Source organism: Cornus florida, unplaced genomic scaffold, assembly GCF_030987335.1.
Source record: "Cornus florida cultivar Cherokee Brave unplaced genomic scaffold, ASM3098733v1 CherokeeBrave_3.0.0_Hap2_Chr06, whole genome shotgun sequence".
NCBI classification, from domain to species: domain Eukaryota; kingdom Viridiplantae; phylum Streptophyta; class Magnoliopsida; order Cornales; family Cornaceae; genus Cornus; species Cornus florida.
Window position 1 is genome coordinate 29973108 of NW_026775576.1, and position 26174 is coordinate 29999281.

General features: G+C 35.1%; 2 protein-coding genes, 1 non-coding gene and 1 pseudogene across 19 annotated transcripts; 1 reads left to right on the plus strand and 3 right to left on the minus strand.

Moving 5' to 3' along the window:
• Nucleotides 1-7436: 7436 nt before the first annotated feature.
• Nucleotides 7437-18076, minus strand: LOC132311264 (uncharacterized). 17 transcript variants are annotated; one of them, XR_009482902.1, is made up of 10 exons: nt 17677-18062; nt 17328-17511; nt 17180-17239; nt 17009-17057; nt 14669-14810; nt 13368-13493; nt 11344-11459; nt 11074-11136; nt 10692-10982; nt 7437-7720 (listed from the first exon to the last, which is right to left on the minus strand). XR_009482902.1 is itself a non-coding variant. In XM_059809102.1 (5 exons), the coding sequence occupies exons 3-5, from the start codon at nt 11109-11111 to the stop codon at nt 7660-7662; spliced, it is 390 nt and encodes a 129-aa protein (XP_059665085.1). In that variant the 5' UTR covers nt 11112-11136; nt 11344-11459; nt 13368-13525; the 3' UTR covers nt 7437-7659. The 17 variants fall into 17 exon arrangements, 1 of the variants encoding a protein (XP_059665085.1); XR_009482905.1 differs by having other exon boundaries at nt 14669-14766; nt 17677-18061; XR_009482904.1 differs by having other exon boundaries at nt 14669-14776; nt 17677-18061.
• Nucleotides 18077-19484: 1408 nt separating this feature from the next.
• On the minus strand, nt 19485-20732 carry LOC132313907 (disease resistance protein RPM1-like; annotated as a pseudogene).
• Nucleotides 20733-23192: 2460 nt separating this feature from the next.
• LOC132315225 (small nucleolar RNA R71) lies at nt 23193-23297 on the minus strand. The gene has a single exon (XR_009483602.1). It is a non-coding gene; the product is annotated as a small nucleolar RNA R71 (small nucleolar RNA).
• A 1194-nt stretch (nt 23298-24491) lies between these two features.
• LOC132313908 (uncharacterized) lies at nt 24492-25553 on the plus strand. Its single transcript, XM_059812843.1, has one exon. The coding sequence runs from the start codon at nt 24492-24494 to the stop codon at nt 25551-25553; it is 1062 nt and encodes a 353-aa protein (XP_059668826.1).
• Nucleotides 25554-26174: the final 621 nt, after the last annotated feature.

Consider the following 26174-nt stretch of genomic DNA (forward strand, 5'->3'; position numbering starts at 1 on the left):
TTGGGATAATAATTTAATTTCAAACACGTTAAGGAGTTCAAACAATTGGTATGAGGCCTTTTGGGGTGAAACCCAAGAGCAAAACCGTGCGGGCTCAGGCCCAAAGCGGACAATATCATACCATGTGGTGGAGTGGGTCGTTACAAATGGTATCAGAACCTAACCCAGCCAGAAATATGCCGACGAGGACATCGGGCCTCCAAGGGGGGTGGATTGTGAAGACCTTGTGAGCGGGTGTGCCGTGGGCGAGTGCGAGAGACATTGTCAGGCTACCACACTGGCGAGCTATGGGTGCATAGTCCCACATCGCCTGGGGAGAGAAAAGGTGAAGTGCTTATATGTAAGTGTGTCACCTCCAATTAGTATGAGGCCTTTTGGGGTGAAACCCAAAAGCAAAACCGTGTGGGCTCAAGCCCAAAGCGAACAATATCATACCATGTGGTGGAGTGGGTCGTTACACAAGAGAATTGTCAAAATTCCAATTCAATAGTTGATTTATAGTTTCTCCTGATTTTTCAGCAAGCATATGAAGTTTGCAAACCATTCAAAAGTCAGCGGTGGATGATTCGGTATATTATAAAATATGAACTTCAATTCCAGATACCTAAAGCGTACTAGTAGTCTGTTTTGTTCAGTTGTTGAATTGATTTAAAATCTTTGGACTCCTAATGCAACTAAATTGATCATCACTTGAAACTGTGTGTTTACTCTGTGATTTCCCCATTGATAAGTGTGTGTGATAGTGATAGTCAATGAGTCAATGTCACTTATTTTGGAAATGATGGTCGTGTGAAAATGATGGTCAATGCCAATAAAGTGGAAAGACTTCATTTTGGAGAGGTTCGAAATGCTCCAAGTTGATGTATGTGTGGACTCAGGAAAGTCATTGCGGCAATCTTTGGACTCTGGCAAAAATTTCAATCCCAAATCTAAAATATCGGTTCTTTTGGACTTTGGTAAGATATTCTATAGAAATATCATAACTATCTATTGAGAATTATTTTTTATATAGTCTATATGAGTCTCTTCAGACCTAGTAACCACGGAATTCTCATGCAGTGATCAAGACTTTTCGTCACCGTTCTAACATAAAATCATCTTACTTTGTCTGCATTGATTTGCATCTCCACACACACAAACAATAATCGATGGAGGGACTATTGAGCCCTAAAACTTTAAACACCTTTGCACGGATCACATAAACAATGCAAATCAATCCTCTACCCCAACTACGTAGGCCTTTTCCTATCATCCTAATGGTATTTGAACCATGTCTCTAATACCAAATCTGTAATGACCCAAATTCGTAGATTCAGATCATTAACCGGATCCTTACCCGAACCCGAGGTCACACAAGGGTACTATGGCAATTTCCCATTAAAATGGTAATTCTAGAGTCCATAAGGGCATAATGGTCATTTACCGTGGTCAAATAATGTTTTAGAACCCAAAAGGGTGAAATAGTCATTTAGTACATTCATGTTGGCTTCTAGACTCATCAAGGGTAAAATTATCATTTTTTATTCTATGGTCAATGCTTTGGTCGAAGTCTGGGGGTAAATATGTGACTATACTGAAGTCTGGGTCAAAATCAAAATATTGGACCATATGTGCACACACTTGGCCTCAGATCATTATTCTAATGAAGTGAACAAGATGCAGGACCATCTGTGTGCACACATGAGAGGATCTGGGCATACACATGCCCATCTGTTCGCACACATAAGTGGATTTGTGCGCACAGATGGTGAATCAGGCCAAAATCACCTACTGCCTAGCCCATCTAACCGGCCCATCTAACCGTTTAAATCATGTCCCAAGTCCATGTGATCATACAAATCACCTCCCCTGCCTAATTGAATGCAATCCCAAACAACCAAGTATGAAAATAAACTCCACGGACCTCATTTAACATGAAAACATAGCATTAAATCATCAAAATAACATCTTACATCCATTATTTAGAATCAAATCTCTATATAAACATTCATACCTCTCTAGAACGATAGAATCATGGCCAAAGGAATATAATTACAAATCAAGGCCTCCATGGCCACAAATACAATGACTTCTCTTGATACTGGCAAAAGAATAAGGTCATTACATGGTTTCAAACATCTAAAAGAGTGCCTTTACTAAAAGATAACAAAAACGGTCATTGAAATGCAACTAAGCTTGCAGGGGTGCATCATCTACGACATCCTTGCCATTTCCTGAAAATGTTAGAATATAGGGTGAGCACAACGGCTTAATAGAAATATCCTAAAATACACCTCTTGTAATCCCCTGAATCATATCGAAAACAAAAGATGACAAGAGAATGGGATCATATAATAGGGGAAATCAATCATAGATCATAATTCAAATTCATGCCTTTCAAACAATGAAATGAAATGCCATGAGATGCACTCTCCCAATTTCCAAAAACTTTTTCCATCACAACACAACCTACACTGAAAATTTTAACACAACCCAACCCTAGGTGTTTCCTAAGCGTCACGAAGGGAATTGACTAGCTATCCCTGACTTAGGGGGTCTCCCTAGCGTCATTTGGGGCCTAGGTAGTTCAACTACACATATCCAATCCGTCTCGTGCCCCCTTCTAGATTAGTTAACCCCGAACCACATGGTTACTCCATGGCGTCTGTTTTCACAAAACTTTTTTCAAAATCTTTCAAAACTTTCAAAATCGATCTTTACAAACCTTTGGAAACCATTTCAACATCCTTTCCAACCCATAAACCCGACCAATGCCCATAATATGCATGCTATACATCAAATCATTTAACATTTCTCAAGGAAATCAACACACAACATCATCATCATAGCATGCTTTAATTCAAATACATCAAATCATAATATTTATAACATGAATCATGTGAGGCAACAACCCTCTCAAGATCACCAACTTGCAATTAACAATTCCTTAACATATAATTATACTTATTCGACAATACACAGAGAAGAAAACTCACAAAGATCAAAAACATTATAGTTTAGACTTCCCTACCTCAAAAGATGCAAACCAAACTCAAGATCCAAATCCGAAATTCACCAAATGCAAGCAAAACCGGTGCCAAAACGTAGCCCTTGTCAAGCTCTACACTTTCTTTAACTATTGCTCCTCACAATTTTTACTCCATCATAGAGAAAATCTAGAGAGAGTGTGGAGATATAGAGAGAAAAAAGAAATGAAGAACAAGAGAGATGTGATGACCTTGTAGGCGGGTGTGCCGTGGGCGGGTGCGAAAGACACTATCAGGCTACCACACTGGCGAGTTACGGGTGCATAAGTCCCACATTACCTAGGTAGAGGAAAGGTAAAGTGCTTATATGTAAGTGTGTCACTTCAATTGGTATGAGGCATTTTGGGATAAAGCCTAAGAGTAAAACCGTGCTGGCTCAGGCCCAAAGCGGACAATATCATACCATGTGGTGAAGTGGGTCGTTACAAATGGTATCAGAGCCTGACCCAGTCGGAAGTGTGCCGACGGGGACGTCGGGCCTCCAAGGGGAGTGGATTGTGATGACCTTGTGGGCTGGTGTGCCGTGGGCGGGTGCGAGAGACACTGTCAGGCTACCACACTGGCGAGTTATGGGTGCATAAGTCCCACATCGCCTGGATAGAGGAAAGGTAAAGTGTTTATATGTAAGTGTGTCACTTCAATTGGTATGAGGCGTTTTAGGGTAAAGCCTAAGAGTAAAACTGTGTGGGCTCAGCCCCAAAGCGGATAATATCATATCATGTGGTGGAGTGAGTCGTTACAGGAGATGGGAGTGTGTATGTGGCCAAAGAGAGAGTGAGTGATTGTGTGGTCCGGTCTTCAAGTCTTTAGAGTGAAAGGGTTAAAGATACCCTCAACTAACATTAGTAAATGACCAAATTAACCTCTTTCCTTTAAACAACAACCCACATGCCACAAAATCTCTCCACTAACCATCCACACACACACACACATATATATATAACACATCAATGTTCAAATAATTAAATAAATACAATATATCATCCGGACTCATATGAAGCGCAAAATGATATACGAAAATTAAATAAAAAATAAAATATCAAAAAATTTAGAAAAAATCGGGACATTACAAACTAACTGCAAACACTATCAAATATGTTTTATGCTTTTAGTTCACTATAGTAAACTAACGAAAACCAAAAAACACGAACCAAAAGTATTTTAACCGAACAACCCTGTGTCACTTAATAATGCCCAATGTGTAAAAGTTCTTAATAAAGCAATGTTACAAAAATTAGCAGTGACAGGATCTTTCTAGTAAGTTCCGTGTCTAATTTACATATGTCTTTGGAATTATTCAAAAGGATCTTTCTAGGAAGTTCCGTGTCTAATTTATATATGTCTTTGGAATTATTCAAAAGGATCTTTCTAGGAAGTTTCGTGTCTAATTTATATATGTCTTTGGAATTATTCGAAAGTAAATCATTGTACTACGTTGATGTGATCTCAATTGCATCTCTCTTCAATGATTGGTGTCATTGGTGCAATAATGATAGCAGTTCTAAATTTAATGTACAACCATTTAAAAAAATCCACACAAATCTATTATAATAGTAACTAACAAACGATATTAAATTTAGAGTAATGCAAAAAAATGAAAAATAAAAATCTCTAATGATAAGAGCATGACTTTTAACAAATCTCAAAAACTCCTTTTTAAAAAAAATTTGACAAAATAAATTATCATCCATACTTTTTATCAACTGGGCTTCTTTTCTTCTTTTTAAGTTTTTCCTTTTTCTTTTTCTTGAAAAAATGGTAGTGCTACTTCAATTATTTGATATCTAATAATTATCTTTCTTCTGCCTGAGCTCTATTTATAATTTGAAAATCACATTATATATATATATATATATATATATATATATATCTCTTAATTCTCCCGGCCCCAAAATATGACCGAACCCATCTCACTCAAAGTTTTCGATTACGTATATATGTGAAATTAACATAATGGATAACCATTTGTAAAAGATTATAGTATGGTGGTGTGCCATTACATCCCATAAATAACTCTTCGTCAAAGATGAATTAGAGGATCTGTGCTTCCAATCATCTCTACTATATCTGACAAGGTTTCTAGGGAGGAGCTTCTGGGAAAATCGTCGTCGTATTTGGGAGGTGGTGATGCTGGTGGAGAGTAAAAAGGTAATTCATTTTTTGAGTTTTGGTTGAAAATGTTTAACTAGTAAAACAATATTCAATATGCAAACATTAATGTGTTTATTTCGACGTAAAATATCTTGTTATAAAAATATTTGGCAAAAATTGATGTGTAAGATATTTTTGTTAAATTTTAATATTTATTTTCCTAATAAATATTTTAGCACGCTCAAACACCAAAAAAATAAAAAATATATATATTTTCTATATAATATTTTACATCCAAATAAATGGAGCCTAAAATTTAACAGGAAAACTATTTTTTTTAAATCATTTTATATCAAAATAAACACTGAAAAATTCTTTTATTCTTTGTATAAAAAGCGAATTTCTTTAACCCATTGCACTCTCTTAAAAGAAATCAATTTAATTAATAATCCTTATGAATCAATGGATTTATGAAGAAATCAATCACAACCAAATCATAAATGGATTGTATCAGGCAATATATTTGAACGAGTTGGGGCACTAAAATTGAAATTAGTAACATAGATTAAAAAAAACAACAATAACATAACCACAAACATTACCAATAACGGCAAGAAGCTATCAAGTTCAAAAGTAGATCGTATTACCTCCAGTAATGCCTCCAAAGTAAAGAAAGAAATTTCACGATATTCACGCCTATACAAGTCTTTATGGTGTGTACTTAATGGAGACAATCACAAATTACTACTTGTTAGGCATGGGACCTCTATAAGAATACTGTATGAATAAATCGAGAGAGTAAAAAACAATCCACCATGCAATAAATGCACGTGTCTAACAGTGACAACGACAATTGCCTGCAACAGTTTTGGACATCATGAACTTACAAACAAACAGAGCAACACCTTCACTTCTTCGTGGCTCGCAACCTAGGCATTACACGGGAACAAATATATATATATATATATATATATATATATATATATATATATTGACAATAAATATTTTTTAAAAAAAAATCACAGGTAAGAAAACCTACTCGGTGACAAATTTAAAATTTTACTAGATAGCAATTTTTTTGACATACGAATAAAGACTGTGGACTATGTCCAAATGATAAAAGGGAACAGCAAGGAAAGGAATGGGCACTGATGTTTAATGAAACACATAGCAGATAATGTCTCACCTTCTTGCAGTAGATGGAATTAGGACAAGATTTCGTAGAAACTCCCATGTGGTAACTCGAAGATGTGTTTGATGATCGGGATGTGTGCAACCTTTGAGCGATCCATGCTCTCTTTTCCACGTATTTGCTCTATGAGGTCACTCGAAATGGACATCAACCCCACTTATTGAAGACGCATGAGATATTCGACACCACACAGCAACATCTTCAACTCTCCACATGTATATAGAGTCATCTCTTGGAGGCCTGGCATCGCTCCCTTCTCTATTGTTATCTCATTCAGTTGAGGGGAATTTCCCAATGATAGACTTGTAAGCTTGTGGAACACTGTAGCGAAGGATAACTGCTTTCCTGTATATGCATTTGTAAGATAGAGCTTCCCTAAATTAGGCAGAGCTTGGATGAATGGAAGTGGGTCTTCATTCAGCCTCGACCAACGCAAATACAAACACTACAAGAAAAAATGGCTTCTACGAGGGGCCAAAAATGCCGTGGAAACCTATTCACGGCGCATTTTAGGCCCTCGTGTATGAGGGTTCCGTAAATACTCAATTTTTTTTACGGAAAAAAATCTATCTCGTAAAAAAATAATAGATTCGCCGTAAAAATAATTTTGTTTATATATATTAAATTTATTTAATTAACTTACGAGGCACCGGTGCATGCCGTAAAAAAAAAAAAATTTCTACGGCGAATTGTAAATTGCTGTAGAAAAGTTTTCAATGGCGAGTTGTAACTACCCGTAAATAATCTCACGAGGTACCGACGCGTGCCGTAGAAAATTTTTCTACGGCGAGTTGTAACTACCCGTAAATAATCTCACGGGGCACAGAAACATGCCGTAGAAAAGTTTTCTAAGGCAAATTTTAACTACCCTTAAATAATATCACGAGTCATTCAAGCATGCCATAGAAATGTCTTCTGCAGTGAATTTTAAGTACCCATAAATAATATAAATCATTCTCACGACTTGCCATGTATGCCATAGAAAAGGTACTTAGGAGGATTTTCACTTATTTACGGGATTTTAAGCTCCCCGTAAAAAATATATATATATTTTTATAAATAAAACAATCTTAATTAATGCCATTTAATCATCCAACACCTATAATTGACATCACTTTCAGCTATAATTCAATTCAAAAAACATATCCCACTAAATATATCAAAAGAGTTAAAACATTTTTACAATTCATCATTTATTAATGTGAAAAAACAATTCAACATTTATCAATGTTCCAAAACAGGAAGTAAATCCATTTGTCAAGAAAATCATCAATCTCTTAACACTTCTGTTGAAAAATTGATAAACCTTCTAGCACTTGAGTTTCAGTCTGCACTTATCAGAAAACCACCTCACTGTACAAAATCCAAGGAAGTAGCTGCAAAATCCACGGTATAAAATCCAAAAAAATAGCTGCATCACACAAGTCTCAACTTCAGAATACTAATAAAAAAGGGAAATAACAAGATTATCATTTATGAATCAAACACAAACATTTTGCTAAAAATTTCTTCCTTAGATCTGCCGAAAATATTTCAAGCAGATAATTTTTGAATACTAGATTTTTGCAAGGATATATGAGAACAGACAATATCATAATCTCTTTATATTCATGAACACTACAATATCATAATGTGTAGTCTCTTCATCTCATGATTATGAGCAAATCTGAAACATTCTGAAACAAATCTGAAACATTGTAGGTTTTTGGTGCAATGATTATGAGCAAATCTGAAACATTCTTGTTGGAGTTAATTGTTGCAAGACCCATTTTGGAGCAGCTTCATCATTAAATGGAATTTGAACTTTTGATTTTTGTTTGTAGCAGTGTCAACATAATGATTCCAGGGATTTCAAATTTGTTGAACCAGAAGTGGTGCCTTGTTGTCTGTCTATTCGTCTTCAAGAAATTGAAATTACTGGATTTCTGGGGCAGAGTTATGATCTAGAGCAGAAGCTAATACAATATTTTATGGGAAATGCTAAAGTATTGGTAAAGATGACAATTAATCCTTATAATTCCGAATGAATTGCAAGAGGGGGAGTTTTTTTTTTTATGAACTGCTGGTGTGGTTGGGAGGGTTTCAATAACATTAGACCCGGCCACGTATCTAATTTTGTATCAAATTGGCAAGTACTCTTCCTCTATAATTTAGCATTTCCCCTTTTTTTTGTCAATAGTCTTACGTATGTAGTTGTCGCATGTGCTTTAGCTTTTAGTTGCAATGATCAATACAATGTCTCTTACAACAGCAATTTTGTAGGTTTACTTCAATTCTGATTCTAAACCCTTATGAGAAATACATATTAGGTGTGCGTTTTTGGCATCAAATTGGAAGAGCTCTTATTATAGGCATCATCCATGAGAGTACATTTGTTGAATATGTAGGGTATGTTTATATATTTACATTATATATTGTGGGGTGAATTGCTTTGTAAGTAAGGTAGGTGGAATGAGTTGTATAGACCACAAGTAATTGTTACATAATCATTTAATTCATTCATCGTTATGTATTGGATTGAGTTATCAAGTAAGATCAAAATTTTATTGTTATTGCTTCACTTCCACAATATATAATTCACTATCCAACCATAAGATGACATATGGACGTTATACAATAAAGAATTAAGCTAGGTTGTGTTGTTGTTGTGGGGACAAACATGTATGGTGGAAATAATAGTTGTTGTAGTATTCGATAGACAAAACTGTTAATTAATTGACAAGGTAGCTGGGGTTGCTTTCAACTTTAGATTGTTTATTACGTGTGGATGGGGCGCCAATGGTAGGTATATTGCACAACTTATTGTCCTTAATCATTAATCAACACTTGAGCTTTGCTTTGTAACCAATTAAAGCTAACTACATCTGGCCCAGGAATTTGAAAGCTGCTGGGAACTCAGATATTCGACCTTAATACATGCATTGTCTTTTTTTTCTTTTTTCTTTTTCCTTTTTTTTCACTTGCATATAAATATACTGTGTGTATATGTGTGCACCTTTATGGCGAGTCTATCATGAACTTATTTGGCCATACTATGCTGACCATCATCCCTAGCTTTTTCCTCAAACCATCATAATTGATGTAGAGTTTGTAAACAGATTGCTCTCTTTGATTGATAAATTTGAGGATCCATTTAAGCTAATCTAGCTCCTGGCTTGTTCATTATTCATGATGGACAATCAATTGCTTCTGGGACTTTTGGGCAAGTGATTGTTTAATATTTACTGTTGCACCAAGCAGTGACTCTTTACTAAGTTTACGAAGTTCTGCCAAATTAATGGAATTTTCTCTTTCATAACAAACTAACTGATTAATTTGTGTTCTAAATAACAGGCTAGAGTTGGGAAATTGAAAGAAGGTATTGAGTTTTCTTGAGCATTGTGGGTTCGAGAGCGATGAAGGAGGTGAGTTTTTATTTTTTCCTAGGGACAAGGTTGACATGGAAGTACTAAGATCAGCTGGGAATTTGTTAAAGTCTGCAACAACGAATCCCTTTTTTGGACTTCTATCAAAATGAAAGAAGATTAAGGTTCTTCCAGAGTGATTGACTTCTTCAAATTATGATAAAACGTGGCTATAGAGAAAATATAACTTGAGAATTTGTATCCATTTGAGAACTTAATGTTCTTGAGTCTTACGTTGGGGTCTATCCTATTTATGAGGGTTTGTAAATTTATCAATAAGATCCAACATCACTTATCTGGAACATTAGTATTGTCTGAGCTTTTGTTCGAAAAGTGGATTGTGATATCAAAGTACTTTGTTATTTGTGTTATTGAGTTGTAGGAGAATTGCATAATCTGGACTTACTGACCCATTTTAGTATGATATTTTTTTAGTCTAAATCCTTTTAGATGTGGGATGCAACATACTTGTGTGCTCAGGAATGATTTTTCATGATAAGGCCTGATTGAAATAAATTATAATTCTGGGATTGGTTCTCATTATCTCTGATGATACGTGGTATGTCTGCTCATTAGTATAGGGTCATAAATAATTAGAATGGTCCATACCCTACTACTGTGGTACTAAAGTATGGTTCCAATAATAGATGGAAAGGCTTCAAAATTTTCATGCAAAGACAAACTACTATTCCATGTAAAACTAAAAAATTTAAGTAGAGATATAAATAACATATCAACAACAACTTCTCCTCCACAACAATCAATCAAAACCTCCACATACGTTGATCCCATATTCCCATGCTTTCAACATTTTAAAACAAGAAATAAAAATGGCCTCCACACGGGCCGATGTACCATTAAGGTAATAAAGTTCAAGATACACTGCAAAATTGGACACTTAAAGGCACGTGACCCCCCTAAGTATGAGTATAAAAAGCATTAAAATTGTGCAATCATAAAAGAAGCATAGTATTTGACCTTTGTCGTAGACTGGAATCATAGAAATTCTGATACGTCTCTGGCATTTCAACGTCATTTACATCACTTCCATGTCGGAGAGATTCACTCAAATTTTCCCCGTGAAAGTACCAGATAGTGTATGATTGATCCATTCCATTTTCCAATAAATGCCTAAACACCATGTCGAAGTGTTGGTGCTTTGCATTTAGACAACAATTACAAGGGCATAAAATCTTTTCTGGATGGCCTGCATTCGCTTGCGCCTGATCAGCAAACCTCCGTGCTCCTTCTAAATACTTTGGATCAACTCTATAAAATTAAAGCTTTAACATCTAATTAAACATAAAATTAGTGTAGACAATATTAACTTTTATAAGCACACTCCACTACATATAATAACCTGTAAGTCATGTGCATCCATTCTTTATCCATCACCATTTGCTTAATTATTTTGTCTAGTAACCTATCACAAAAGATTAAAAAATTTAATCAAAATTCTAGCAAGAAGAATATATAACTATATTCATGATAGATTCTATTATGTCTCTACTACACTTCTATAATATTATCCTCTACTACACTACAACAACTGAAGGAACAAAACTTGGCAAAAATAAAATAAAATAGCACACAACATGAAAAATCAAGAATAAGTAAAGAGGGAAAATACCACTACAATTATCTGAAAATGTTGTCAGGCAAATTCCATCTCTCTCCCAAACAAGTGTTACTAGTGCTGTTATCTTCGAGTTTTTTTGGAGGGAGAAAGCTCTATTCCTCTCAACCCTAAATGAAGTATATATAGGCAGCAAAGAGCAATTTATTAATAACAGAATCAAATTTTCAATCTCATCGCATTGCTATGCCTCTATAAGAGAAAGAAGAAAATGAATTTAAAAAACGGAGAGGGTGGTATTAAAAGGCAATCAATAGTACAAGCATATATTTCTTCCCTTCATAGGATGGCATGAAAAAAAATAGATAAAAATGGCATCATCTATACAGAAGTTGGAGCATCACTTGTAAAAATATGTGATTCTATCCCATGAGGCCACGACTTCTTTTGCTTGTTTCACTAAAATTTACTTAATTCAGAATACTTGACTACGGCTAGCATTTCCTTAATGAATTAAATCTAGACCCTCTTCGTAATTCATAAAAAACAATAACCTTGTCATTTTGACCAATGAATAGATAGTTAATTAATATGAACCACTTGTAGGATCTATACTCGGGTTTGATCTGATGAGACTCTTTGCAAACAAAGATCACATATACATTTGACACACTATATATAGTCATAGCATTCTCCAAGAGTTCTCCATTCACAAGAAAAAGAAATCCATAGTTCTATGTTCACAAGTTCTCAAAAAGGGGGGAAAAAAATAAAGATGGATTCTGCCAATTTATTTTTTGAATAGGACCAACTATTTGTTACATCGTTTTTAGGTTCTCCAAGAGTTCTCAGTCTACAAGACAAAGGGCCTAGGGATGTTATATATATATATATATATATATATATATATATATATATATTACATGAATACAAATAGAGAAATCCAACCAACAAAAGAGAAACCCAGACATTAAAGAAATGCAAACTCAGCCAACAAAATCGACAATAGAACGAGAGAAAGAAAAAGAAAAAAAAGAAAGAAGCAAATTGAAGCTATCTTTACAAAATTGAATATAAGATTAGAGTGAATATTGCATTTTTTAAAGAAAAAAAAAAAACCAAAAATTTTTGAGAGAGAAGGATGGATTATTACATGTAGATGCTGAAGATAGGTAGCGAGAGTCAAACATAAGGTACCGGGAGGGATGAGGAAGAGTTGATTTGTAGGTCTAGAGAAGGGAATTTGTGGCTGAGGAACGGACAATGTTTTGAACGGCCGGAGAAAGTTCAGTCATTTTAAGTTGGAGGAGTTCTCCGTGTTTTCTCAAAGATGGAAACTCTACTCCCAAAACTCTGATAACTTGTTCAAGCTGTTCTCTAAAACTCATACTCTAGTGATTCAATTTTTTGAGAACTATTCTCTAAAAAGAGATCCAATCATATTATAAACCAGCTTTCTTAGTTTTTGTCACTCAAAAAACATTTTAATTGGGATAACTGAGGCATTCAGAAGCTGTCTCATTGATCATGAACAATTTTTCCTTAACTGTCATGCAGATTATTATATACACCACGATTTTAACAACCTGTCCTATAGCAGTCCAAAATTGAAAATCCTTGCTTTAAGACCCCTAAATCAGAAAAATAAATATAATAAGGAAGTATGGAGAAACACCAAATTCATAATAACCAATATCTTCAAAATTTCAAACTTAAATTCCCATTCACTAGCTTCAATTCAAAGTGCCTAATTGAATATGAGAAAAACCAAATAATTACTAATTAATTTTCTGATAAAGAACAGAGAAAAAAAAATGAAAACAAGATCAGTTTGAATATTGATTATGAAATCAGAAAAATAAGAATCAAAATTGATAAAGTCAAATTCATGCATTGGCGCCAAGCCCTTCTGCCGAGGTTTCCCCTATCTCTGCAACTCAATCTAAGTCTGGGATGGATAGAAATAGAGATGACGAGCGGAGCGAATGATCAAAGTGATCAAGGATCGACTGAAAGTACAAACACACAGACACACATATATACTAGTATAAATAGAGAGAAATAGATTGGAAACAAACCTAGCAGCAACAGCCATCCGTAAATCGCCTAGCACACCTTCGCATCTCCAAAGGAGGATTCCAGACCTAGGGTTTCTTCTTTGAGCCATGTTACCATTAGGGGTTAGGGTTTTCTTCGATGTCCAACTGCAAAAGCTTTAGGGAGAGAGACGTTATGGCTAGATGGAAAGACAGAAACACATTTTCAGTACTGGTTAGAGCTTCGATCCGTCGACTATCAGGGTGCGTGTTTTGGGTGTATGGTTATATACTGAATTTATATTTTTCATTTATTTTTATTTTTTTGTCAAACCAAGTAGTGAAAATATCAGCGGGAATTACACAGGCAATAGACATGTGTGCGCGGGAAATTGAATTAAAATTAGTGCTAAAAATTTTCAAATTACATTCACAACATGCTCAAAACGTTGCATGTTTTCAATTTGACAACAAGCATGTTATAAAATTTCCTTTTAACAAGGTGTAATTTTGCATATTGTAAATACCTCGCTGTAAATAATCATTTTTCTTGTAGTGTGTCTATACACGTATAGCGCGCTATTCAAATTCTTCTATATATAATCATTTCATTCACCAAAACACGAACTCATCACGCTCCAAACTGGAGCTCTGTTTCTATAATTAAGTAGCTCGATCATCATTATTGAGGGCATCGAGTATTCAATATAAATATAACTGGACTTGCCTCAGACAACTTAACTATCTACTCATTCAACAAACTTCCTGTATCCTCCTACCTTATGTGATTTACCTCTTTGATGCAGATTCACACTAGATTTTTTCCAATGGATGTTGACTCCAGCTCTTTGAAAATTCAAGCATCGTATAAAAGATTTACACTAGATTTTTTCCGATGGATGTTGACTCGAGCTCTTTGAAAATTCAAGCATCAAATAAAATCATCCAAATGCTTACGCACATATGCAGTACTCGAGGCTAGATTATATATATGCATGGTAACAATAATTACAAAAGAAAGCCTAATGTAATAAATACTTCAGAATTAAAATCTTTCTACTACTACGGAAGCAGATGATAAAAAGATCTTGCATTTTCAAGGTCTCAATCATGGAGTACACACTTATTAGGAGTCAAAACATACTAAACTATTTTATGTGGGAGCAACTAGCTAGCACAATGATTTAAGGTGGCTATTTCATCACGAAACAAGTATTTTCTTTACCTAAAAATAAATTAACACAAAAGGAAAAGAAAAACTACTTTAACCACAATCTAAGATCAAAACTTAGGTTATGTAGCTCAATGTAGTACTGTATATGTGTAACAAGTCGGGCCCTTACATTCTGAATCAAAAGCCTAAGTTGTTGGGTAGTGTTGCATATCCGCTATATGTACCCAATATCTTTCACATCCGGATTTGAAGTTAGCTAGCTAGCTGCTGCACAACTCTTTCGTCAAAGATGACAAGCTATTAGATGATCACTATTGAAGACAAGAATCATCAGCTATTTAATTTATGAGAGGCAGGAACTTATTCTTATGCAAATGAAAAAAGATAACCATAGAACAAGCATATAGAAGCAATATATATGAAGTTATATAACAGAATAACTAGCTTCTGGTAAGAGAACCTTAACAGTCCCTTAATTTATAAATTTAGTTCTTTCTGAAACTTGCATATTCTTATGCACTTTGGAAAAATGAGATCTGAAAATTTCAGGGAAATAACATTAGACTACTGTGCTAATTAAAACTTTTAATATCAATTAGCATGGCAAAGGACTAAGATACATTTTAGATAAATAACATTAGACATCTGTGCTAATTAAAACTTTTAATATCAATTAGCATTGCAAAGGACTAAGATACATTTTAGATAAATAACATTAGACATCTGTGCTAATTAAAACTTTTAATATCAATTAGTATGGCAAAGGACTAAGATACATTTTAGATTTTTCTCTCTCTCAACATCCGCTTATAAAATGATCGAGATTATTAAATAATTGTTCTCAATCTATATCAGAGTTATCATTATAACATTCACTCTTGATTGGGGACTTAACAGATATTATCAAGGCTTAGTCCCCTAAACCAATAATCCAAAAATATATATATATATATATATATATTCTTTATATATTGTTACTTTCTTAAAAATGTTATTTCCTTATAATTACTAGATCCCAAACAATATCAGAATCCCAAAAAAAAAATATTTTCTTATATTATCATATTTTAAAAGATTTATTTCCTTATATTATTATACCCCAAACAATAGCAGAATCCCCAAATTTTATTTTTCCTTTATTTTATTTTTTTTACCAAAATTTTATAGTGAGCCCAAAGAATTAACTCCTAGTTGATTCTCATAAATATATATTAAGCTTTAAACTCTTTGCTTAAGATATTAACTCATAAATCCCCATATTCTTTTTCCTGATAAATCCTGGCCATTGTCATGTGCCTGAGCACTCATTGGGTTGCATTTTTTTATTCATATTTTTGTAAGCATGGTGTCACGCTTAGTCAAGTTGCATGGAGAATCTACCATGTCTTAGACCGGCGGAATGACATGACTGAAGTTATAGAATATTCCAGATTGATGTGGAGTTATGAAGTACCGGATGGATTTGAGAAGGTAGGGAGGATGTCTATGGATAAGGATCCTCTTCAAGAAATGAGAGGTTCTGCACACCCACCAATAAGGACCTCTTCTTTCTTGGAGGGGATCCTTGTCCGATATCTATAAATAGGGAGTGTCATTTGTAACCTAGTGACATTTTCCTCCCAACATCTTCGATTAATTGAGATCATACTCACAATAATGCAAAATTGAATGTGACATGCATTCACTCAAATCAACCTCATTTAACTTCATTTCTTCTTTTATCAAATGAATTTTTTAAAGATTCATATCCATAACATTCAACAAGTATATAAGGTTGTAAAGGAAGAACACTCAGTAATATACCATTCCCATTTCTCCTTTATAGTGAACCCTAATACTATTATATATTTTCATCCAATGCGGTCTCATAATTTTATCTCAGAAAAGTTGTTTCTAGAACTCTTGTTACTTATACAATGAGATATAAATGTTTTAGAAACAATCTATGATCTAAATATTCACCTAGATGCCGTGTAAATTAGGTTGATTTACAAATCAACCTAAAATCCATGTTAAAGATATATAGAGAGAGTGATCATATGGTTATATGTAGTCATGGCTATTACCTCATATCCTTTTGATGTGCTCTTTACACATTAGTACTACCAGTAACACTAGGTTTAAATATACTGAGAATAAAGGTCCTCATAATTTCTTTTGTTCTCAAAATATGTTATTTTGATTACATTGTCCTGGATAAATCATGCTTGGCTATCTGTAGTAATATTCATCATCCTGGTTATTATGCCAAGTCTCAACTGCTACCATCAAATTCGTTTTTCTAATGTTTAGGTAAGTGTACTAACAAAAATTAATTTATTTTCCAGACTCCTAAAAATTAAAAGATATTTTTAGAAGTCTCATTGTTGAATTTTCTTTTAAAGCAAAATGAAAGTAGTACTAATAGCAGAAACCATAGTAGTAAGAAAAATATTGTATCCAAAAAGAAGAAGAAAAATAAAACTTAGGCACAAATTAATTAACAAACATAAATAATAGAGAAACATACATATATCTTCCCCATGATCATTTCAACTGCTCAGCAGTTGATGGGTGATCTGAAACCATAATAAGCATGGGAAGATAATAAAAACTTTTAATTATTCAGAGATTAATTTCAATCTGAAGGAACTTCAAAAGAACTAAATATACATATATATATTAGAGTACGTTCATGTACCATATTAGAGCTGACTGTGGTTGTTGTAGATCTCCCAGGGTTTGCCATAGATTTGAAATTCTGCAAATTAATTGAGACACAAATTAAATAATAAAATGGTTCAAAGAATCAATTCAGCTAGGTTCTTATGTACATAATTGGATGATACCTGTGGATAGATTCATGCTAGCCATAACACGAAAGCTAGAGCGTGCAATAGCAGTACCAATGTCCCAACGTTGCGCGACATTTGAAGAATAGTTTGAAAGGTCTTGCTGATAATAATTATCAAACAACAAAGATACGTTCCTAAGTTCTTCCAAATCTGCAATTTCCCTTGCAATTTTGAAACCCTATAATATGTATTTGCATTAAAAAAAATAATAATAAAAAATAAAAATAAAAATAAAAAATAAAAACTACAGAAAAATCCAAAAAGAAAAAATTAAATTAAATAAAACACTCTTAGTCAAAAAATCAAAACTAATAGATACATATATAGAAAGAGATAGACGAACCTTGATTTTTTGCTCCAAATTGATGTGTATAGCCGTCTAAAATTTGAAGAAACTGTGGCTCCAAATGGTTGTTTCTCGTGTCCAAACCAGAGAGAGAACTCGAACAAAGAGGCGAACCAGAGAGATAACTCGAATAGGGAGACTATATCGAATCTATAACATCATCTTGTCCGCATCTTTTTCATCTAAAGAGAGAGAGCAGAGAGAGAAAGCTAGGGCTTCGACGCGACAGAGAGAGAGCAGAGAGAGAAAGCTAGGGCTTAGACGAGAGAGAGAGAGAGCAGACAGAGAAGGCGGGCTTCGACGGCAGAGAGAGAGCAGAGAGAGAAGTCTAGGGCTTAGACGCGAGAGAGAGAGAGAGAGAGAGCAGAGTTGTGTAGTCCCGTTGGACGCACGATATTATGCCTATTGACAAAAACTACGTCATTTCATAAGGTGAGACTAATTTTTTATTATGTTTTCTATTTAAAAAATCATTTATCTGGCGCTAAGTTTCCGCCAGAGGAACGGAGGGGGGAATTTTTTTTTGCCTAAAAATAGTATTGCTTATCTACGGGATAAAAAAAGGTGCCTTAAAAAAAAATGGCTCTAAATTTCCCGCCAGCGGTACGAAAGGGGGAAAATTTTATTTGGAAAATAGTATTACTTATCTACGGCGCAAAAAAGGCACCTTAAATGTGAAATTTATTCACGGGCTTTTTAATACACCGTAAAAGAACTTAAGTTCATTTTTATTTAAAAAAATAGTATTATTTATCTACGGGGCAAAAAAGACGCCTTAAATGTGAAAGTTCATTTTTATTTAGAAAAAAAGTATTACTTATCTACGGGGCAAAAAAGGCACCTTAAATGTGAAATTTATTCACGGGCTTTTTAATACACCGTAAAAAACTTAAGTTCATATATATATATATATATATATATATATATATATTTTAACTAATTTTATTAATTGTGAGTATAAAAAATGGTGGGCAAGGCGAATTGCTTATTTACGGGAAAAAAAAAGGCCTTAAATGAGTGTTTTATCAACGAGGAACATTTATCCCGTTAAAGGTGTACAAATATGCCGTAAATATATCTAAATATTCACGAGCTCTTTAATACACCGTAAAAATATTTTTCTACGAGGATTTTACTAAAACGTCATGAAAGCATGTCCTATAACGAGGATTCTTTCAAAAACTCCGTAAATGGTGGTAATCACGAGGCAAAATAAAGAAGCCCCGTAAATACTATGTCGTAAAAGCCTACATTTTTTGTAGTGAAAAATGTGAGGGTTTGGAGTGAGGGAAACCAGCGAGGCACTTTCTCCAGTTTTTCGGCTAAAACTAGCCTGTTAATCCATGGCGGACCAAAGGTGAGCGCATCCATTCGAAGGTGTTCCTCTTCATCACTAACCATTACCCCTAAGTTGCGAAGAAGTTTCATATTTCGGATGGTGATACACAAATCTTCCTCGTCTGCTTCTCTCACCTTCGCAATGCCAAAGCTTGTGAGTTGAGTCATGTTCCTCGCTTGTTTCAACAACCCTGTTTCTGCTTCTACCATGGACAACACTTGCAAGTTTTTTAGCTTACAAATATTTGACGATGCTCTTATGCCATACACATAATCGAAGTCTAGAGGATGTGCATAATTGTAGTGGTACATAATTAAATGCCGCAAATTTTGCAACTTGGTAATCCCATCGGGAAGCACTTCTATCTTTGAGTTCGTAGTGTTTAAGGTTTGAAGATTGTGGAGTCTTCCAATGGACTTCGGAAGCTCCTTCACCTCAGTTCCCTTCAAGTTTAGATATCTCAAACTGAAAAAATGACCTAGTTCATCTGGTAATTTCACAATCGGTGCGTCTTGTAGATCTAAAACTCTTAACAATCTTAAGCCAGATGGCAATGTAGTCAAAGATGGAGAAATTGCTTTAAAAGGCAAAAACAAAAAGAGCGCGAAGATGAGACATACTCTTCCATGATTTGAGTAGTTCTATGTCATTTGATTGAATTGATAAACGACGCGCTCCATTCTCTTCTTGATCATTCTTGTCACTAGTCCCATTATAGAGTACTGTGTAGAAATTTTCTTTTTCTGATACTGATATAGCAAGCTCTCGCATAAGATTATGCATCTTAAAAACTTTTGGTCTTCCCGCAAAGTTCCTTTCCACAACTTGAAACTTACGTCGGTTAGTGAGTGCCATAAGATAACTCTCGGCTACTTCTTCAGGTGTTATATTCTTAACCTTTTCTACAAATCCTTCTGCCATCCAAAGTCTAATGATCCTCGTCCGTCGAATATGATAGTCTTCTGGAAAAAGACCGCAATATAAGAAGCAACACTTAAGTCGGTAAGACAAATCATTGAAGCCGAGCAGCAAGATATTTTTCACTCTTTCTAACTCAATGTTGTTGCTCAACATCCAATTTAAGCTTTCAGGAGCTTGCCTCCACTCCCCTTCTGATTTTTTTGAAGACATGACACCAGCCAAAGTCACAATTGCTAGGGGTAAACCTTCACGTTTTGCAACAAGGTCATGAGATAAGTTCTCGAGTTCTTGAGGACAACTATGATTGGTATGGCTTGGAAACGCTTTCATGCAAAAAAGGTCCCACGCATCAGGATTTTCCAGTGGTTTAAGATTGAGGATATGACTTTTAACTTCAAAAGAAGACGAAGCTATATCTTCTTTCTGAGTTGTACGCAAGACACGACTTTCAAGTCCTTCATCTGGAAGTGAACATTTTATGTCCTTCCAAAGGTCGCTGCTTCATACATCATCCAGAACAATTACATACCTTTTTGGTCGTAAGCATCTCCACCAGTTGTTTGTACCTTATATAAGAAATAAAGATGAATAAGAAAGTGAAATAATATCAATTGGGAAGCTATGTTTTCCATCGTTTTGAGGCTGTGAAGGTAAGATTGTGTATATTTTGCCCTTCATAAATCTCATAATAACAAGTGCCTCATGCGTTGGTCTTGTCCTTTTGACACTGATTATGTCCTTTCGACAGTATTTTAATGCAAAGTCTTTGCTTTGTCGACGATAACAGCACCATTGAGCCCTAAATTTATGTTTGGGATAATAATTTAATTCCAAACACGTTAAAAAGTCCAAACAATTGATCTGGAATTCCGGAACAATTCAAAATGAATTCCAGAACTAAAAACCAAACAGGGGAATTGTCAAAATTCCAATTCAATAGTTGATTTATAGTTTCTCCTGATTTTTTTGCGATTACAGGCGTATGAAGTTTGCAAACCATTCAAGAGTCAGCGGTGGATGATTTGGTAAATTATAAAATATGAATTTCAATTCCAGATACCTAGAGCGTACTAGTAGCCTGTTTTGCGTACTAGTAGTCTATTTTGTTCAGTTGTTGAATTGATTTAAAATTGTTAGGTGCTGAATGTTACACATTTTAGTCCCTTAACTTGCATGTCTTATTCAATTTGTAGTAGTTTATTTTAGATTTTACATTGTTTTACTGTTTTTATTTATTTCAGGGCTTTAATTGTAAAATCAGTTAAGACCAGTGATTCTGAGCTTTAAAAGATGACATTCCTAGGACTGAGCAATATTGAAGATCCAAGTCTAATTATACGTAGAAAATAGTCCAAAAGAAGCCACAAGTTGATAAGAATGGAAAGAGGAAGAAAAGGAAAACTCCTTCTCCAAAAAGGAAACTTTCGCCAAAGTTGGTAGCTTGAATCCGTTTTGGTAATCTGGCTGTATCTCTCTCATCGAGTGTTAAAACGGCTAAATTCTTGCATTGGTTGAAAGGAAATTCGAAGAGCTACAATTTTGTATTTCACGAGAATTCTCTAAAACAGCTGTTTACCATGTCAAAATTGGCCTAGAAGTCTGTACGAATTTTGGAATCCTTATTTGCCAAAATTTCTATGTATGTCTCCTATATGAAAAAGGGAACTTTAGGGCTGATCTTTTATTATTTAAAGGGGGTCCTCTATAACAGTGAGAAATCATACAGAGGAGCTTGAGGCTGAGATCAAAGAGGAGCATTCAGAAGAAAGAAGAGATAGATCCATGGCGGTGAAGATGTCTTCCTCAACCATGAAGAATTCCACTCTAGTTATGCTTGGCTAAACGCTTTGCTAGGGTTGTGATGTAGCCCTAACTTAGCACACTGGTTTGATTGTATTTAATTATTGGAGAACAATTTTTATCATGCATGATTGTGTAATCTATAGGGTTTTTGATTGAATTTTTAATAAGAATCGGTTTTAGAGTTTTAATTCAATTACAAATATTTTTCTATCTTGTCTTAGATATTTTAATCTTGTGATTGAACACAATTCATTCGCTTCTTGTAGTTGTGAATGAGATGATTACACAATGGTATTTCTCTGAATATAATGTTAGAGATTTGATGGATTATGCCTAGAAAAGATAGACCATGCTACACTCTAGAGTAAAGTAGTTAGGTAGATGGTTTATACTAATCGAAGATAGTCCATGCTTAACTTTAAATTATATTATTTTCTAGCTGAATTAATATGTGCTTGTAGCCATAATTAATTTCCTATGTATGTTATATGATATATTTCTAATAAATTAATGCAATTGACTAGTGGTGCGACATTAGTGGTGAAATCATACCCCTAGTCATCTCTCTCTATTTTCTACATCATATTTAATCATTGTTCTTTAATTTATTTTATTTTCTATTTAGTTAATTTAGAATTAATCATCATAATTCGATTATCATATTTTCAAGTTAATTTAGAATTTAAGAAATTTGTTGACAAACTTATTTTACGCAAGTCCCTTGGGTACGACACCCTTACAATTAAACCCTATATGCAAAGATTCGTTCACTTACGAGTGGTACATATAAATCTCACAACAAGTTTTTGGCACGGGTTTTAGTTCTTGACAGATAATATTAAATTCTACAATTAATTTCAATTAGGATCTTAGTTTAGGATTTTATTTTATTTTATTTTCTTTATTTTACTTTGAGACTGTTTTCTTTTAATTACTGCAGGTGACATTATATGCTTGGAAGACATTCTTTGTCACTCCCTCAACTTCCGTTAGACCCAGAAATTGAAAGGACTCTCAGAAACTTGAAGAAAGATTTTGGAGGCCTTAAAAAAGAAAAGATGGCGGATGATCCACCAGCTGCAGAAGCAGTTCGCTGTTTAAAGGATCACTACGAACTAGGTGCATATAATTCTTCATCTGTAGTTCGGTATCCTCAAGTGAGGGCCCCTCACTACGAAACTAAGGCCAGTACTCTTCAGTTACCGCCTTCTTTTTACGGCCTATTAAAAGAGGATCCATACCAGCACTTGGATGACTTTGCAGAGGTGTGCAGAACAATAAAAATCTAGAGTTTTGACGATGATGTGCTCAAGCTACACCTTTTTTCCTTTTCATTGAAGGACAAGGCAAATGATTGGTTTAATTCATTACCAACTGACACCATCACTACATTGGCTGAATTGTAACAAAAGTTTTTAAATAAGTACTTCCCCATTGTGAGAACTACTTAATATCGAGATGCTATTACTCATTTTGCTCAACAACCTGACGAGCCTTTTCATGAGGCTTGGGAAAGATTCAAAGACCTCATTCGGAAGTGTCCTCATCATGACATGCCAAAATGGCAGCTTGTCTACTTCTTTCATAAGGGGCTCAATGAGGCATAAAGGTATATGGTGGATGCCTCTTGTGGTGGAAATTTTATGTTGAAAAGTCTAGAGGAAGCATGGCAGCTTTTTGAAAATATATCTGATAATTCTACACAACATGTCTTACCTCCAGTAACAAGACCTCCTACCATATTGAGGAGAGCAGAAAGTGTGAATGAAACAGGGATAAATCAAGGGCTAGTGAGCCAAATTGAGGCATTAACCAATAAGGTTGATCAATTGATGACTTCACAGTCAAATTTTACTCCTCCTGCGACTCATGCTCAAGGCTTTGAAGTGTGCTCTTTCTGTTCCAGTCCAACTCACCATATGTCCATTTGTCCAAGTGCAGCTCAGTATTCAGGAATTTCACAGGAGCAAGTTAATGCTGCCTATGGAACGCCTAGAGGGAATAATATGTATTCAAATACTTACAATCCGAATTAGAGAAACCATCCAAAATTCTCATGGAGAAATCAAGCCGCAGGGACATCAGCTCCTCCACCTCAAGTACCTCAGGTACAAGGTAATTTTCAATCTCAAGTTCAGACTTCAAATTCTCAAAGGTGCACTCCTATGAATGCCTTCAGTCAACCTCAACAATTCTTATCAATGCTCGAGGCAATGATAGCAAAGCAGTTAGAGCCAACTAATCAACTTATGCAGTCTCATTCTCAATCCCTTGCCAAGTTAGAGACTCAAGTTGGACAACTAGCTCAAGCCTTGAATAGAAGAGAAGATGGAAAGCTTCCTAGTCAAACATAGCTAATCCAATAGGTGTGTGTATAATTGATGACATTACTGGCCAAGAAGTTCACTATAAATAAGTGTAAGCAATTACTACTCTGAGAAGTGGTAAGAGAGTTGAAAACAAGGTGGAAGAAGAGGAAGCAAGGAAGGATGAAAATTGGAAGAAAAGACTTGAAGAGAAAAAGGAATGTAATGAAAAAGCACAAGAAGTACCTCCAACTACTAAGCCATCTCCAGAGCAAATGCATGTTGTTATGCCATTCCCTCAAAGACTACAAGAAACATTGAAGGCAGCGAAGCGAGCAAGCAAACTTCAGGACATAATGGAGATGTTCAAATAGGTGAAGATTAATCTCCCATTACTTGATGCAATTCAACAAATCCCAGCTTACGCTAAATTTCTGAAAGATATGTGTACTCAGAAAAGGAGTTCAAATAGCCATGTTCCTAAGAAGGTGCTATTAACTGAGCAAGTCAGTTCCATAATCCAACACTGTACTGCTCCAAAATTTAAAGATCCAGGCACTCCAAGAATTTCATGCACAATAGGGAATCATCAAGTAGAGCGAGCTTTCTTAGATTTGGGTGCAAGTGTAAACCTCCTTCCTTATTCGGTTTACTTGCAACTCGGATTAGGAGAATTAAAGTCTACCTCCATTATTCTCCAATTGGCAGATAGGTCAATTAAACAGCCTCGTGGTGTTATCGAAGATGTGATTATCAAAGTAGATAAATTCTACTTCCCAGTTGACTTTATTGTGCTAGATACCGAGCCAGTTCCGGAGCCCAAGAGGCACATTCCAGTGATCTTTGGTCGTCCTTTCCTTGCGACAGCAAATGCAAGCATAAATTGCAGGAATGGCATCATGGACTTATCTTTTGGCAATAGGAAGGTGCGCTTAAATATTTTCAATGCCAGTAATTGCCCTTCAGATGATAAGGAGTGTTTTCTTGTTGGTTTTCTTGTTGATGCCATCGATGAATGTGTTAAAGAGATGGCCCCATTTGCCTTGACAAAAGATCCATTAGAAGCATACCTGTCTTACTTTGATGCCGAGTCATTTGATGTTGAGAAAAATATTGAAGAGGTAAATGTCATTCTTGATGGAGCCAATATGCATAACATTCCATCATGGAAAATTCCTATTGAGCCACTTCTACCATTGTCAAGTGAACCACCTACGCCATCTTTGAAGTCTCCACCAGAGCTAGAGCTGAAGTCGTTACTTTTTCATTTGAAGAATGCATATCTTGGGCCAGAACACACTCTTCCATTGCATAATTCATTCTCGGATGAGCAGCTATTTCAACTTCAAAAAGAGACTTCACCATGGCATGCTGATATTATGAATTGGAAAGCGTTAAGAAAGAAGACCGTTCGGCCGGATCAGAAGGAGTGGTGTATTGAAAATTATGTGCCTATAGAAGGAGTTAAATCCGTTACTTTGACGGATCCCATTTACTCCACCTAATTATCCAGGTACCACGTCGCCTACCGACGTTAAATGTAGGAATTGTAGATAGAATTTTTCATTTATGTGTTTTTTGTTTTATCTTTTTCTTTTTAATTTTATCTTTTGTTTTAGTAGATTAAGAAGATTTAATGTGTTTCGTAGGATTTTTAGTTACTTGTGCAGGTTTACAGGTTGTGCTTGTTTCGAAGAAAATAAAAAAATAAAATTTTCCATGACATACAAAGAAAAAAGGGATGAGTGGGGCCGAACGGAGCATTTTTTAGGTCCAAACATCTACCAAAACGCATAGATCTCAAAAAAATACCCAAAATGAAGAAAACAAATTCGTCCAAAACGGACCTTCGATGCCAAAGTTATGGCCGCTTGAAGTTTGCATTTTAAAATTAAAAATAAAAAATTCGGACTACAAGCAGGTCCGGGCGACCATCGCCCGGATGGAATTTCCAGAGCAGCAAAGTAGCAGGTCCGGGTGATCGATCGCCCGGCCCATGGGCAACCATCGCCCGATAGGATTTATTTTTTCGGGCAACTAGCAGTGCCGGGCGCATGATCGCCCGGCTTGGAGGTGACAGTCGCCAATGGCAACTCAGTGAGGATGAGGACAACAGCCGGTGGCGA

Bases quoted from the DNA above. Each gene is read 5' to 3' on its own strand.
- LOC132313908 (XM_059812843.1), top strand. From the start codon at position 24,492: ATGTGTACTCAGAAAAGGAGTTCAAATAGCCATGTTCCTAAGAAGGTG.
- LOC132311264 (XM_059809102.1), bottom strand. From the start codon at position 11,111: ATGGTGATGGATAAAGAATGGATGCACATGACTTACAG. The intron at 10,983-11,073 runs GTTATTATATGT...TTAATTTTATAG, and splicing joins TGGATGCACATGACTTACAG to AGTTGATCCAAAGTATTTAG. The intron at 7,721-10,691 runs GTCAAATACTAT...TGTGTGATGCAG, and splicing joins GATTCCAGTCTACGACAAAG to CTATTTTTTTGGATTTTATA.